Source organism: Spea bombifrons, chromosome 3 (assembly GCF_027358695.1).
Source record: "Spea bombifrons isolate aSpeBom1 chromosome 3, aSpeBom1.2.pri, whole genome shotgun sequence".
Taxonomy (NCBI): domain Eukaryota; kingdom Metazoa; phylum Chordata; class Amphibia; order Anura; family Pelobatidae; genus Spea; species Spea bombifrons.
This window is the reverse complement of record NC_071089.1, coordinates 95649456-95666404: the sequence shown is the minus strand read 5'-3', so window position 1 is coordinate 95666404 and position 16949 is coordinate 95649456. Positions and strand designations below refer to the sequence as shown.

The 16949-nt window shown below is 37.8% G+C and overlaps 1 protein-coding gene across 2 annotated transcripts in view; it reads right to left on the bottom strand.

The window, feature by feature from the left end:
* Positions 1-16949, bottom strand: part of DOCK10 (dedicator of cytokinesis 10) — a 94515-nt gene that overhangs the window by 69384 nt on the left and 8182 nt on the right. For both annotated transcript variants that reach the window (XM_053458886.1, XM_053458887.1), the window contains exons 2-3: positions 6467-6586; positions 99-188 (exon numbers count right to left, since the gene is read on the bottom strand). In XM_053458886.1, the coding sequence (XP_053314861.1) occupies positions 99-188; positions 6467-6586 (210 nt within the window). The remainder of the gene's footprint in view (positions 1-98; positions 189-6466; positions 6587-16949) is intronic.

Sequence of the window (16949 nt, the reverse complement as noted above, 5' to 3'; positions counted from 1 at the left end):
AGTGTTTGCCAGTGTACACAATAAATACGTCACCCAGTGAACTTGGATTTACAGATGGTGGATCATCAAAAAATGGTTATATGCAATCATTCATTTACCTCTTTCACTAATAAATGTGTTGCTTTTTGTTCAGCTTCTTCAGGCACCGTGGAAAGGACTGTTTGCATCTCCAATGGGATTGTTTCTATCTGTTGGTAAAAAAAAAATAAAAGCAAAACAGGCAGATTATACACTGAACAAAAATGACACTGCAAACAGAATGAAAGTCACCCGCTTAATGTATGGGAGCCAGACAAGAAGATACACCTATTGTTAAACTCTCCTGTACCCAAAAGCTTCTAGCTATAATTGTATAAAGAATTACAGTGTAATAATTAGAATAGCAGGGTACATCCAATGCTCTTAATATACAGGACTATAAATGACTGCTTTTCTCATCGTTATGGATATGTAACAATATATGGCCAGTTATTCTGCCTCATTGTCACTACTATTGAAATTCTTCTCTAGTAAAGATTTGATGCGTAAACAACCATGTCTGCATGAGAACATTATCTGCATTGAGGGTATCCTTTATAAGGGTGAATGGGATTCCCTATACATTTTTTGGCAAACCCCACTTATTATAAATTATCCAATAATAGCTGTGTTATGCAGAAGGCAGTAGACACTCAATGGAAACCGGAACATTTGATAGAGGTTAAAGTTCATATTTTATCAGGTTTACTTAGCATTTGGAAGTGAAAATTTAAGATTAGAGCAGCAGTTAGTGCAGAGATCATATGGGGGGGGATTAATATGTAATATAATTTTAATTGATAAAGGAAAATTAAATATATACAACTTTCCCCTGAGTCATCAACAAAAAAAGACTAATATGTATCAAAGAAGAGATGAAATATACCGTGGAACGACAAGAAGAATGTGAACAATATCTATGATGGAAGACAGAATAGAAACCATGGAAATTGATGGTCAATGGTTGTCTTCATCTAACAACAGCATACATGGGGGGGGTGCGTACAGTTAATAAAAAATCTTGCTTTTGTTAAAAAAAAAAAATTTTGTTTAAAAAAAAAACTAGTACACCTTTTTCATACATTCACATTAAATATTATGTGACGTTGGACGAAGCACACTTTTCAGTACTCCCTGTGACACATGCTTCAAACCCAAATTCACTTCTAATGAACCAGACAGACTTATTAGCGATACATGAGAATGTTCTCTTCTGGTTTTGTTTGTAGCTGTTGCACTTACACACATTTTACTCATTATATGAACCACAAACAGACATCTCCATCTGGTTCTACCACTAAAGATTTCCACTGTATGGTGACACTTTAATACTTCCTGAGCAGCCATCACCTAAACTGACAAGAGTGCTCTAAATAAAATGTCATCTTTGACCCAAGCGTGATATAAATAGCTTGTACGTGTTCCCGTACACATATTGTCAATTTCTTTTTATTAAGATTTATGAGAATATTTCTTTGCTACACTGTATGCTTACTTTTAAATATTCAGAATAATATAACAACTACGTTCCCTGACCATAACAAACATATATACTAAAGAACACGCTTAATTAACTTAAATAGCCATCAGGCCAAAACAGATGGGTTTGAATGTTGTGTTTTCACACAACATTTCAGGTCTTTGTTCTCAAACAATTGTTTTCTTGCAAAACTGTTTCACCAATTTATATATATAACCTAAAATGTAAAACATCTATTTAACTGTATGCACAGATCGACTAACTTAGTCCTTTATGGCTTTCTTTAATATGTGTGGACCGTTGGTGGATTAACACTACCTAAGAGGGACCCTTGAGGACTGGAGTTCAAAACCCCCACTGTTCTCTATAGACAATTAAAAAAATCTTCATTCTTATTTTCTGGGGGCGATGAATCGACTTAACTCTGGGAACAAAGAGCTGTGTATTAACATAGATTTGTAGATGCAGCTTTATATCTTCCTGGAAAACCCCACAGGGGTTTTCAGTAATACCCCACTGGCCCTAATGATAGTAAGTAGGGCTATCATGTATTTCTGTACACCGAATCTGTTTATCCGCGTGCCGTATTTCTTTTACTACATCTTCTGATTTATGAAACAGTCCGGAAAGGTGAGTCCTGCTGTTAGCATTGGTGACGGTTTGTTGTAGCAATGCAAGTACCAGCTATACCACCCACTGATCCCTAGCTTAAGTACCTTCGTTTCTGAATAAATGAACCCAGTGGGGAAGAGGTTAATCTCAGTGAGGCTTTTTCCCAGTGAGAAGGATGTGGTCACACAAGACATAATTTAATCTTCATCTTTTCTGCTCCATACCAATAAATTATTTTTACTTGGTACATTTTTCACTTTCCTGCTCTTCACGTATAAGATATACAGTATGTTACAATCATATGTTTCGGTCTTTCTTCCTTTCTTTCTTCTTTCTAACCATCGGTTTGCAAAAAAAGAAGTGTATAATTTATGCATTGCGAAGTCTATGCAAGATAACAGGATTCTAAAGTAGGTTAAAATAAGTGAAAAGGAAATTACAGAAATATATACTGTATATATACTTAAAATATGTTTTTTAATATGGCATTTCCCAGCCCCCCATGTACACGGGCTTCACTTGACAAAGGTGTTAATTATTTTAGTTACACACACACAGGTTAACCACCACCTCTTTACGGACAATGGCTAAGACCTAAAATGGTGATCTAACACAAAGCCATCATATTCAGGCTAATTGTTTGCGACTCTCTCTATCTCTAGACATACAGATTATTATTACACAAAAAAATCTCACAAAATAGAACTCTCAGTATGAGCTCACTGTACTTCATGGCAACAGTCCGTGCAAAAGTTCCACGATGGTCGATACCGGCAGCCGATGTTATGTCATCAACCACTGAGAAATGACACCATTTAAATAATCAGATATCAGAGTTGTTATTCAACAACAGCTATAGAGTTCTAGGTTTCATCTTCCTGATTTATTAAAACTGAAAGCATGATCACTAAATTTCTCTTTCTTTCTTTCTTCCGCAGCACAAAAGAAAAAAGCAGGAATGAATTACACACAGGTGCATTTAAACTGGGATTCCCCTGAGAGTTTGCGTTGCTGCAATCGGCTTGTCGTCTTTAAATATAAATATGCAAAAATATTTCATTCTTAGTGTTATGACATATGTCGTAGCAAAGCTGCCACACTCCAAAATGGAGACATGTATATTTGTAAGTCAAATGCAATTTTGGAACAATTATCTTGATCATGAATCACGCAATAAATACCAGAGGAGTACGCAGACATATAGATCAACTTCTACAGGAAAGGTAAAAATGACTCTGCAAGCATACATCCCAAGTACGGGACAGTCCCGATGTCCAGGCACCATCCCGCTGTCCAAGGTAGCTTGCCCCCTGTCCCACTTTTACAGGCAGTGGTGGACACTGACAGGTTGGTGGTCTCCCCTACCCATCTCACGGAGCTGTAAAGTCAATGGAGGTCTGTGATGTCCTCTGCATGGCCACCTTGAGGTGCTCTGAAGCTGGCGCCACCATGACCGCAACAATCTCTGCTTCCAAAGATGTTTTGTCAATGCTAATTTTTTTTTCTTCTAAAAAGCTGCATGAGCCAAGGCTGACCAGGGTACAAGCCTTAGTAATCAATGCACTCTAACCTAACGTTATGATGAATAATTAGCATAACATATATTTTTTTAGATTGTTTCTTAGCAGAGGTCAGAAGGTTTCGGCTCTGTAGAGGATGTAACAGAATATTCTAATTGATTACGATATAATTGCATTAATGATAAATGCTTGGGCAAATATCAATGTTTTTTTGTTTTTCTTCCCGGTAAAAAAATGAAATAAAATACTTCTCCAGCCTTAAAAAATATTTACAGTAAACATTAATTATGCATTATTGTCTTACAATAACTGTGTCAAATTTCATATATATATATATATATATATATACTTTGAAAAAATGTGTCAGCATTTAATTATAGTGTATTATAAGAGCATTTTATTTCTTACCCTATACACAATTATTTCATTTTTTTAAATTTTTGCTGTGTTTGTTCAGCTATAATTTGCCCTTTTCCAGCGTATATTCCAGGCTTTTTTTCAGGACAGTGAGGTAACCTTTAAATGCTATATTTATACACCAAGGCCATCAGTTAGTCTAAATACAAACCATGAAAAAATAAACATTTTCTAGGTTTAGCATAAAAAAGTTTCCGGAAAAAAGTATGTGAACCCTTTGGAATGACCTGCAATTCTGTATATATTGGTCATTATTTTTGACCAGTCACAATAAAAGACAAACTACTGTATAAGTCTTATATACAAATAATTAGACATTTGCATGTCTTTATTGAACATATTATATAAATATTCACAGTGCAGGGTGGAAAAAGTGTCCATGGCCTTTTAAAATTGTATTTCTTATATGTGGGGTAGGGGAATGGAGGCAACCCTTCCCCCTCTTAATAGGGGGTCCTGGGACCCCTGTTTTTGTAATTGAATTATACCATTTCTATTTTTTAATACATTGTGGCGATGGTGCTGTGTTTCAGGTGAGGGCATGCAAGTTCAAATATTTAACTGACCACTAGACGCATAAAAATGCTTATATATTAATACAGTATTATCACAAATTAACGTCACACCTGTTATGATAAAGGCCGTGCTGTCTTATTTCTGCCATAAGCTCAATATTTGGTACCAGTCTGGCCTGGATTCAGTTGCGTTAAGAACATGAAAGAAACATTGTGAAGAATGTGATAGGTCATATTTATTGTGCAATCTTTGTAAATAGTAACATTGTTATGCTAGACTCTTACAGAGGACAATAGTCTCTGACATGTGATATAACGAGGGTGGTAGTGAATGTATGCAGATGGCCATAGACACTCAGATGGGGAAGGAAACAGTACATCTTTACAGTATACACAGCTTCTGCAGGCACATGCCCTCTTACTTCACTGGTCATTGAACACTGTGCCTGATTGTGCAAATGTGTATTTGTGGGTTTGCCCATTCTCTAACTGTCTCTTATATCCTTAACAAAACTGCAGATGCAGCAACAACTCCAGACTTCTTCATTCTATACAAATTTTATCATAATCAGTATCTCTTGAAATTCTTAAGAACCACGGGATGAACGACAAACTGGTGTGTATGCAACATGTTTTGGAACTATGTGCCCTATACAGAGACCCACAATCCCACCGATTACAAGTAGCATTTACTTTTTTTCCAAGCAGTGGTAATACTTTTTGTTGCGTGTCCTTGACAATAACAATAACAATTTTATCCAGAAAAAATATCATACCATAAAAAAATAGAGGAAAATATAACATACAAACCTGTGATAATAACTACCAATATATAACAGACAATAAAGGCTTTAAATATACAATAAAGGCCTGAAAGATAAAGTCAGTGCAGCCTACAGGTATACAGCAATGATGGCCGCTAACATCCACTGGTAGTTATACATGGGAGATTATAAGTGAACAGAAGATCCTAGCATATATATCTGTCTGAATTAGACAGCCTGTAGAGAATATTTAATGAACTCATTGTTGTTTAATTACATTAGCACATGTTAGCCTGCCAATAGATCTGTCATCTGGCCAAGACAGTCCAATTGATGTCCTACTGTTGTTTAACAAATGTCGCGACATAACTGACTGACAGATTAGCCATTATCTCCTGCTGTTTAGGTGATAAGATCTTGTGGCGCTCGTTGGATTTATAATTAGACCTTTCACATCAGATTAGAGCATATACTGGAGTAATCGGACACAAAATATATACTGTCAGATTAATAGTCCTTTCCAAAGATTCTCCTTCTGCACCAATTTGTTTTAACCAAGTTATTGAAATTTTTAACTTGCCTTTATAAACTATTTTAACAGCGCTATGAAATCTGCTGGCCCTATATAAATAAATATAAAGATCTAAATATAAAGTGATCTAAATATAAAGTGATCTATTCTCATTTCTCTACATTTTGATTTTAATAGGCATATGATAAAAGGAACTTGACAGATTGCATTAGGTATGTGAGCAATTACCCCAAGATGTTTCTGATTTATACCAAAGTGCCCTTCAAATTACCTATCCTTACAGCACAGACACGAATAAATGTAACTTTCCATTTCATGCTATTTCTTCCACTGTTACCTATAGTAACATTAGTAATTACGTAACTGACTATTAGTACATCTGTTAATACTGGTAGTTCTATACCGGGTGAAAATTTGGGTAAAATATTATTCAAACAAATCATGAAAAATAGCAAAATGTGCTCAATTAACAAATGCTTAGTTGCTAAAAGCCACAAACCTTTATGTTATTTGTCCATCATATAGGATATGATATCATATACCGGTATATATATATAAAATTCAATACTGTTCATGACAAATTAAACTGTACAATTAAGCCTACTTACTGAGAAGTCATCTTCAGGGAATAACACCAGATCTTTCAGGGGATCGTTGGAATATTTGTTTTCTAGCTCGGTAATAGCAGACTCATAATCCAAAGGTTCCAGAAGCTTAGGCTTCTCATGCTGTTAACAAATGGAGAAGACATACATTACACAAACCATTAACTGCACCGTATACCTATGGGGAATCAGAAAGTGCTCTATAGAAAAAGGTAAAAATTAAATGTTTTGTTGAACACAAAAATGGAAATGTAGCCAACGCTCTTGAATAAACACAGGTTAATACATTAACAATTAGGTATCAGAAGACTGCATTTGACTATAGCTGGTCATCCCTATCAAACTCACAATCTCCTACTTGGATCCCGGGTAGTTTGGAGGTCATTTAGAAGCATTTAGGCTGTGTAAGTCTCAGACGCACGGTTAAATCACAATGTCGCCTGTACACAATGTAACGTAAACAGACAGTACCTTAACGCCAAGAGACACACGAATTTCACAGAACAGGACCCCAAAAAATGTACTTTCCCCGGGAAATTCGGGACTGTTGGCAGGTATGCACTATTAAGTCTATTACAGGGCAGGATTGGCTAAGGACCCACCCAGAGTACCAAGGTATCAATCAAGGTAAACGGAGTTTTTTCAATAATCAATAATTAGAATTTCTCTTGAAAATGTATTTTCGTGTAAAAATTGATGACCCTTGTCTAAGAATGGATGCATCTGTGACTGCGGCACAAATTAATGTAGTTCCCCAAGTTCTTCCCCCTTGATTTAAACTCAGGAGCTCAGCTTGAGGGTTTTAATACTGTAAACAGAGAAAATAAGTGGGCGTCATAAAACTCAGCGAAGTTTCTTTTAAAGTTTAATTTAGTCCCTTAGGGGCATGGAAAGCATGGAAAGGCTTTAGCTATCAACCAAAACGTAATGATCCTTAAAATTCCCAACTTACATTACATTATACATCTCAACTGTTTTGAAACTTAGAGTAGCATCTCCATTATCTGATCTGAGATTAATGTGACACTAGGTAACAGACGTCTCAAATGTTAAGTGTCCTCTTAATGCACAACGGAATGCATTGTGCATGGTCTTCAGTGCATATACTGCATGCAAACAGGTGCAAGTACTCTTTAGTTATTGGAACTCTTCTGTCTCATGAGATTCTTTCTCCCAGCTGCCTCTGCTGAAAGCAGGAAGCCTACTGAAAAATGCTTCTTGAAATCAACGAGAGTAGTTGAAGTCAACCACATACAGACTGGCCAGACGCGGTGGGTTGAATGGTTGTTTTCTGCGATCAAATTCTTCTTTTTTCTTTATATTTAGGTGATTCGAAGTCTTCTATGGGAAGGCTGCTCAGTATATGCAAGACGTTTACATATTAATGCTTTCTGATTTCAGTAGAGGAGAAAAATGGGGCAGAATTCCCACCTTCTGACTCCAGTAACTGGACAATTCATGCTCCAGTCTGCATGTAATAGAATGCACTGTCCATGCAAAATGCACTCCGACATGCATGAAAATTTTGGGGACTAGAGTGTTCTTTTAATAGGGACTGTAACTCACACCAGGTGTTCCTTTATTGTAGGGATCTTATAAATAGCGCACTGTTCCCCAATTCACTGGTTCTTCCCCAGTCTCACATCGGCTGCCTCCATAAATAAGCAGTCTGGCCAACCAGCTGTGGTTTTTTTTTCATTATTATGTTAAAGAACCGATATAAAAGTACAGTTTAAGTATTTTATTTCAGGTTTATTTCATTAAAGCTGTAAGGAAACTTACTTTGTGTGAACAGGGTTCAATTTTCTGAATTAAAAAAAAAAGTGCCTATCTTTCATCAAGTAACTGTTCCGTAAAAAATGAGCCCTTGGTTCTCAGGCCTCTTGCATTAAATTAAATTCCCTGCCGCTACAACTCAAGCTATTTGATTATCTGCAGCTATCACATGATCATTTCAATCATTACCTTTATAATTACTTGTAGACTCCATCAATCAGCATCAAACTGAAACAGCTGACAGTGAAAGCATTTGGCTACACGGGCATTAACAGTTACATTTAGTGATGAGTTCAAGATTCACATTTAATACACACCTTTATGCCTAATAACTAGAGTCAGATCACCCTAATGGGCAATCAGGCTCCATAGTGCACAACTGCTCCATGTGCCAGTTGGGGGGGGGATCAGAGATCCTTCCTGTGATCGGCCCATATTTACATGCAAGGAAAATATACAATACGTAAATTGTACTCTTGTACTTTTCAGTAGGTTCCTCTGTTGGAAAGCCCATGGAGCCCCATCTGGGGAATGGGATGGAGCTTCTTCCTTGTACCGGTATAACAGAAGAGGACCGGAGGAGAGATAGTTAAAATAAGTAACACATTTAATATCAATGATGGTTTAGTGACATCAGTGGGAGTTCCTGCTCTCATAGGTGGGTGATGCACCAACATTAGTAGGCGGTCTGCTAATTTCATGTGCTAGCCTCAGACACGGAAAACTGTAATATGTTAGAATGTGAAGTGAGGCTTCCTAAATGCTGCTCCCGCGACCTAGAGATTCTCCACAGTGATCCGGAGAAGAGGTGCTTTCCGCAGAGTCTCCAGCTAAAACCCATAGAGTTCCAGGTATTCATATTCACAATGGAAGACTGTGCCGAGCTGCATGTCCTTAAAATGCAGTATGCCGGGATATGACATAATATGCAGCCCTCAATATAGAAGAAGGCGGCTGTAGAGATAAGTGGTTGGGAGCAGCTAGGGAGCTGCCCTGTGTCAGGCCTTGGGAAGCCCCCAGCCAAAATACACCACTGCTGCTCAGACGTCTACAATTCTCAAACCTACTAAAAACGAAATTGTAAACCTAACCAATGCCAACTGATCAGTTCCATAATGGGTTCCTCATTTTAGTTTCAATATGAGCTTAGCCAAGAAATAAAGATAGCACTATATGGTCTGGTGTGTATATACATTTTAGTGGTCATTATTAACATGTATAAGGGTGAGGCGAGACTATTTTTATAAAGCCATTACTAATGTTTTCCACCTAACCCCGTTCATGAGATTATTTACACCTGTACCCAAATAATTCCATTCTATAGAAGCTTCCAAGATGAGATGAATCTATGTAATGTTAACACCAGATTTCTGTAGATCATAATATATATATATTTTTTTTTTCATAATATATTTTTCATCAATAAACAGGCTCCACAGATCTATGGTTGCATCTCTGCTCCCATGTTCTTCAGCTTTTTCAATACGTTCAGATGTATCCTGCGTATTTCTGTTGATAGGTGACGCACAATAGACTCTACATTATACAGTATAGATAGTAATATAATCGAGTGAGGAAGAAAGATGGGGAGAAAGATGGAGTGAACAGAACTCTTTGGAACAAGCAGGCTGCACACATATGGTGAATATTTGAAGATCATTTTGGCTTTCTTCCCTTGCATGGTTTTAAAGAGCATTCAATTTAATACAGTGCATCACACTTTTTAAATTATTTCCCTAATGACAAAGTTGTTAAACCATTTGAACACCAGCCATGTGCTTTTGCCATATGCGTAGGTGAAGTGAATGCACGATGGAAAATACTACACTGCTTCCGCTCAATGTTAGAAAACAATATCTTTCTGAGACTGCAATATGAACAGTCTCCTTGACAGCAGTACTGAAAATGGCCAAAGTACTTTTCTGGAATATGTAAACAAAATAAAAATCCAACAAAATTAGCTGCTCTGGAGTTATATTTACAATGCCTATAAAACACAATATACAAAACAAGATTAATAGCTACACGAACAGTTCTTGGACTACAACAGTTGTACGGCTCTGGCACTTATAGGATTTACACATGTTCAAAGTGTGCATTGCATTATGAAAATACAGTAACTGCGCTAATAGTCACACCTCGCAAATATAGTCCCTTAAAGGGACAGTCCAGTCATCAAAGTCACTTTAATGCACATGATACCTTAAAATCAAAACTTTTCCCTCTTAGAAATGCATAGAAGGATTTAGCAGACTACCCATGAATTTGCCCTCTCTGAAAATCCCCCCTGCTCTTTGGCCTCCAGGAGAAGTCTTCGGCCCAACACATCTCCAACTTGCCACTGCGCATGCTATGCTCGCTGCCACCCTGCTCCAACTCTGACTTAAATAAGCTTAACAGGGTGTATAACGAGACCCCGTAAAACCTCAAATGTCACAATAATGTGTGACTTGATACATTTTCACAATTGTACCACCCACCCAACAGACCATGTTAACAACTCTGCAACCACGTATATCTTTGCTCTCATATCCAAATAATCTCGTAACGACACTCTTCATTCTTTCCATTCCTCTGCCACTATTACCTATCCCTTTTGTTTTTTCAGGATTTAACCCACACTGTACCAGTTCTATAGAATCCCCCATCCTGTTCTTTCACACTCTCTCCTACTTACTCTAACTCTGTAAAAAAACAACTATTCATAGAAGCATATTACTTACCATCCTAATACCCTCAACTTGTATCCTTAAAAAAAAAGGATCCATCCCCACCTGCCAAAAATCTCAACACAGAGTTGTCCTACTGCCCCACTTCTCCCAAGTGGGCCAATCTCTCCTCGTGTAGAAGTATGCCTTAATATATGTTAAAGTTATTGTCAATTTTAAACAGAGCATTGAGATCTGCTGCCTCTACATAACTAAATGTGCTGAAAATGTGTTTGAAAATTAAATAGTGTGTTTAAAATACGTTCTTCTTTTTCTAAATGACTCATCCTGCCACCGAATAAGCTATCAATAGATCACAAAGCCACATAAAAAGCCTCAGTAAAGGCCTGTCCCACAAACACGCCATTATCCACACCAACTAAAACAAAAGGTGTCCCTTTACGCATTAGAATTTTGATTCAACAAACACAATTCAAAAGGGTTAAAATTTCCATTCTGTAAAATCTACCTTATTATCAAGAATCCAACAAAGAGGAAAAGCTGCCAGTTTCTGAGCGAGAGGAATATGTGCACAACTATTTAGGGATACTTAAGGCACATAAAATTAACTAGAGAGGTAAAGGGGAATCTTGGATTGAGTGGTTGATTTTTTAACAAAGAATACTCAAATTAATAAAATTAGCGTTTAGCTGCTCTTTTTAATTACGTTATTTAAAGACAATGGAAAGGAAGAGGAGTTTGATCATAATTGCAATTTGTGCCTTCAGCAAGATGATTTATTTTGACAGCAATGTTACAGAATGCCAGATACTCATCAGATTTGTATTCACGTATTCATGAATTTGTTTATGGATCAAACGCGTGTTTAACACACAACCCCAGCTGTTATAGATCGAGCAATACAGAAACAACAGATGAACCGGTGGCCACTTAAGGCTTGAGGACCGAATTGTCGCTCGATCTAATTATTCTAATGATTTTAGCACACTTTTGTAAATATTACATTTCATTAGTACTGTTATAATGTGGCTATTTTAAAGGGGTAGTCATGCCTTTTTTCTCTTTTTTTTTCACAGATCAGGAAGTAAATTTGTTTCCCTGTTTCTTTTTTAGAGAAACCTCAGCATTGTTTAACTGAGAAATGTTGCTTGTTCACTTACTCCAGGCTATGTCTACTCATGGAGTATAAGCATACCTGGGAACTCCCCGGGACCGCCCGCTGATGTCACCGGGACCACCCACTGACGTCAGTGGGCAGTCCTGGCCGCATCCCGCAAAAGAAAGGCTCCGGGTAGCCGGAGCCGAGAAGTTCCCAGGTATGAGTAAAAGGTATATGTGGGTATGCTCACACTAGCACCGAAAACATTAGCATTAATGGATTTCCCATTGTGGCTGGATTTTGCTATTCAAACAGGATGACACATCAATAAAATTCATTTCTGCTTCAAATGTATTATATGCCTGAAGAAGAGGCCTATATAGTCTCAAAATCTTGCAATCCATTATACGTCAGGTAGCCAAAGGTATCATCTTTACCAAATTTCCTTTCACTTCAATAAAATTTAGTCATGGCAATAAGTTGGCATGTGCCTAGGGGGCCAAAGATCAGGGGACTCCCTGGCCCCCAGTGAATAATCAGACTCCAGTGTATCTGGGAGATGGGTGATAAACACCAGAAGAGCAGATTTTTTGCATATGTTCGCACACCCCCTAAAACCACTGAATGCCACTATGGCTACAAAATATAAATATTGTGCTCCCATAGGGACTTTTTTAAGCAATTTTTATGGAAACTCACAGATTTCCTTCATTAAAACGCTTTTGGAAAAAAATGATATGAATATTTTTGGATTTCCCATCTAGAAGGAGATGTACAAGATTCTATTGGTTTCAGCTGTACATATGTACATATAATTGCTATTATATATTTAGAAGAACAACTCTTAATCATCATTGAAAAACAGTAACATAAATGTCTATGTTGACATTTCATTTTCTGGATTCTATAAACGGATTACTAATGTTAAAGCCAAACATGTAAAAATAAACATTTGGGTGTGTTCCACTGGAAAGGAAAGTGAAATGCAAAAAGCTGATGTGTATCTCATCGTGCTTTGATCTATCAAATGAAATAAAAGCGTTATTTGCCAGACTGTAAATATTGGCTGACATGTATATTGCGTTATAATTCTTGATGTTGATTCCTAAAAATGTGTAATAGAAATACTGCGAAGCGCAGAACTTTGGGTGTGGAGTTTCAGCTAGACGTGTGTTAAGTCTATGCCGAATAGGACAATGCACACCCATAGAAAAGGTTATAACAGGGTGTTCCTACGTAGATTGTCTCATCCCATGTACTTTAGGCATGGAAATGTGCACCCTAAGGTGTCCTGGAAAATGAAATCGAGACATAGTCTATGGATTACAATCATAATTTCAAGACCCCTAGACACCTGTGTTAAGATTTTACACACCGTGACTGGTCATCTAGATGGGCCGCTGGCCATTGGTGTCTCATACTTACCCAGTCTGCAGCTTCACTGGCTGAATATGCCTGACCACACACTACATAAAACCATAGAGTGCACATATCTCATCAAATCTAAAATTCCAGGGCTACTCCATCATCGCCAGTCCAGCCATTATATACACATACACTTATCAGCCATAACATTATGACCACTTGCCTAATATTGTGTAGGTCCCCCTTTTGCCACCAAAGAGCCTTGACCTGTCAAGGCATGGACTCAGCTAGACCTCTGAAGGTTGCTGTGGTGCCTGCACCAAGACGTTAGCAGCAGATGCTTTAAGTCCTGTAAGTTGCGAGGTGGGGCCTCTATTGATGCATCCTGGTGCCATGTGTTCTCCAGGTAAGCGACGGACCCGGCCATCCATGCGATGTAAAAGAAAATGTGAATCATCAGACCGGCCCACCTTCTTCCAATGCTTACGTGGCCATAGTAGGCGCTTTCGGCAATAGACAGGGTCAGCATGGGCACGCTGACTGGTCTGCCCCTACACAACAAACTGAGATGCCCTGTGTGTTCTGATACTTTTCTATCAGAACTTGCATTAACTTTTTCAGCAATTTGAGCTATAGTAGCTCAACTGTTGGATTTAACCACACGGCCCAGCCCTCGTCCCCACGTGCATCAATGAGCCTTGGCACCCCATGACCATGTCACCGGTTCACCACTTTACCTTACTTGGACCACTTTTGATAGGTACTGACACTTCAGACCGGGAACACTCCACAAGAGCTGCAGTTTTGGAGATGCTCTGACCTAGTTGTCTAGCCATCTTAATTTGGCCCTTGTCAAAGTCACTCAGATCATTACGCTTGCTCATTTTCCCTGCTTCTAACACAATAAACCTTGAGGACAAAATGTTCACTTGATCCCTAATATATTCCACCCACTGACAGGTACCATGATAACAAGATTATCAGTGTTATTCACTTTACCTGTCAGTGGTCATAATGTTATACACAAATCACTGCCTACTGATTTTGCAAAACTAAGCCAGAGAAAGTTCTCATTAAATTTCACTCAACTGAAGGTTGAAGCACAAGATTCAACCCAAGGTACATTTCTTTCTGAAATAGCGTAATTTACTCATGAAAGCTGTTGCAATAGATTGTATTAGGGTTAGTGGCATCTGGGTGCAGATTTTATTTGCTAATCCGAACTAAAACACACGCACATGGTTCTAACAGTCACTCTCTTTTACACCATACACTTGTATATTCGTGGACATACAATCTCCCACTTAACCTTAGGGTTAATTCTGACACTCTAACACCATACAGTAACATGCACGCATACATGCTAACACTATACACTCAGATACACACACACCACATACTCACACACTCGCATAAACTAACACATACACTCAAACACCATATAGTATAATGCACACACATGCTAATGTCATATTTTAAAACACTCTAACACCATACTATCACATGTCGCCATACAGTAACATTCACTTTTACTACCACTATACGCTTACACACATACAAACCTTCTCCAACAGCTCACTGGCGCAGAGGAATTATGTCACTGCTTCAAGGCCCAAAGCTCCTTAATCTGGTTTTGTATAACACCCATTATGTGACCCCACTCTGTGCGTCCTGCACACCCCTGCATAGTGATTACATACTCGGACTGCAGACTAGTTTCTAAAAGCACAAAGGTGTTTATTTGCAAATCTGATGACTGGGAAAACACCCAACTAACTATACTGAGCTGCTATTATTGATAGAATACATTTAATGAAGCACAGTAGCAAAAAGCATAGTAATGAAATTCTGCCCAAGCCATGTGCTACATCAAGGCTCTGCAAACACAGCACCGGTACACTACCATGTTATTCTGTTTACTAAATATAATACATATGTGCTACATGAGAGCAGCCATATTGACTTCCTGTTCTTAGGATCTAAATGAGTATTCCTACACATGAAGTAACTGGTGCCAGCTGGTTCAGGCAGCAGTAGTAAGGGTGGAAGTGGAGAGGGGAAGGTATTTGTAGTGATATGCTAAAGTTGCTTTGGGAAGGTAAAATTGTCACTTACTTTTACAATAAATGTTTCAAAAAACAAACACACTGATTATCAAGCGCAGGCTTTGTGTAAATATAACACAGGCATTGCAATCCGCTTATAAAAGTAAACATAATCCCCACTGGAACCCAACCAACCTCTTTACTACTTGCTCTTCAATATTATTTAAAGGCCAGTCCAATACCTCGAACATCCTCACCAACGAGGAACGCATATTTAAGTACTTAGTAAATACTTTAATATATATACTCCAAAAAAACAAATGAATGTATTATATCAGCTACTTATCTTCCTGAAACGCCCTTTTAACTGAGTCTCATGCACACTCATAAGTAAGCAAAGCACTCAGTCGAACACATCTCCTGCAAGCCAAAGAGCTGGGGAGTTGTAGAAAAGCTCCAAACGTATACAAATTCTGCTGATTGCGTGATATAAGTGTGACATAAGTTGATAGTCAGCTATCGTATGCATTAAAGTGCCAGACAAACTCACAAGTATAGATCAATACGCTTCATCACCTACACAGCTCAGTCTCTGAAGTTCTCCGTGGTTTACCCTCCGAATGGTCCTCCTTTTCTTCCATGAATCAGGGCATTGTGCTCTCTTGAAAACTTTCCCCCTCAAGCTTATTGAACTCATAAATAAAATCTCGGTAGTCCTAGATCAGATCCTGAGGTACTGTCACACTGAAGTAAATCATACGATATCAAGCACACTTTCGAACGGGAAGTATGCTTTAGTCTCTTACTGAGAGGAAGAAGAAAAACCAGCATTGCTCACATCCTCTTTTAGGATTTCAATTTCATGCACATTCTTAAGCACATAGGTATAATTAAGATAATCACTATTCTTGTACACATTTGGATGGCAATTCAACCCCCTGATGAAGCGCTCACACATAATAGTTAATTGATTTGAGAGTAATTCTGATTTTGTTGAAATGAAGACAGTAACAGGGAACTACATTAAATCCTCTTTGAAGGCGTTAGACAACACATTAATTGCATTCTCTTTAATGCTAAACAAAAGCACCTTAGATCTGAGATTGTAATCTTTCTTCTGGATGTTTAACCACATAAATACAATACCAATGCTTTTTGGTTTCTATGACAACAGCCTGTCAATGCCTGCTTTTATGTCACATGACAATTAAGTGTTCCTGGCCATGATATGCATGTTAATTGAATAAGAAAACATTTTGTGAAACAATGTTTCTTATGTTACATTACCTTAGAAAAGTGTTACATTCAGGTTGAACAATACCATTACATATTTTGGTGAGTTTGCAAAAGTCACGGTTGGTGATTAAATGAGTTACAGCTCTCATTTCGATTCACTTTTTTAGTGAATAAGAAAACATTAATTTTAACTTTTCATAGTGTTTATAGAAACAATACCTAGAATTAACTACAACAACGGTTCAATGGCAGCAAATACTGAATGTAACTGTGTCCAGTTGGAATAAAAAGTCTTA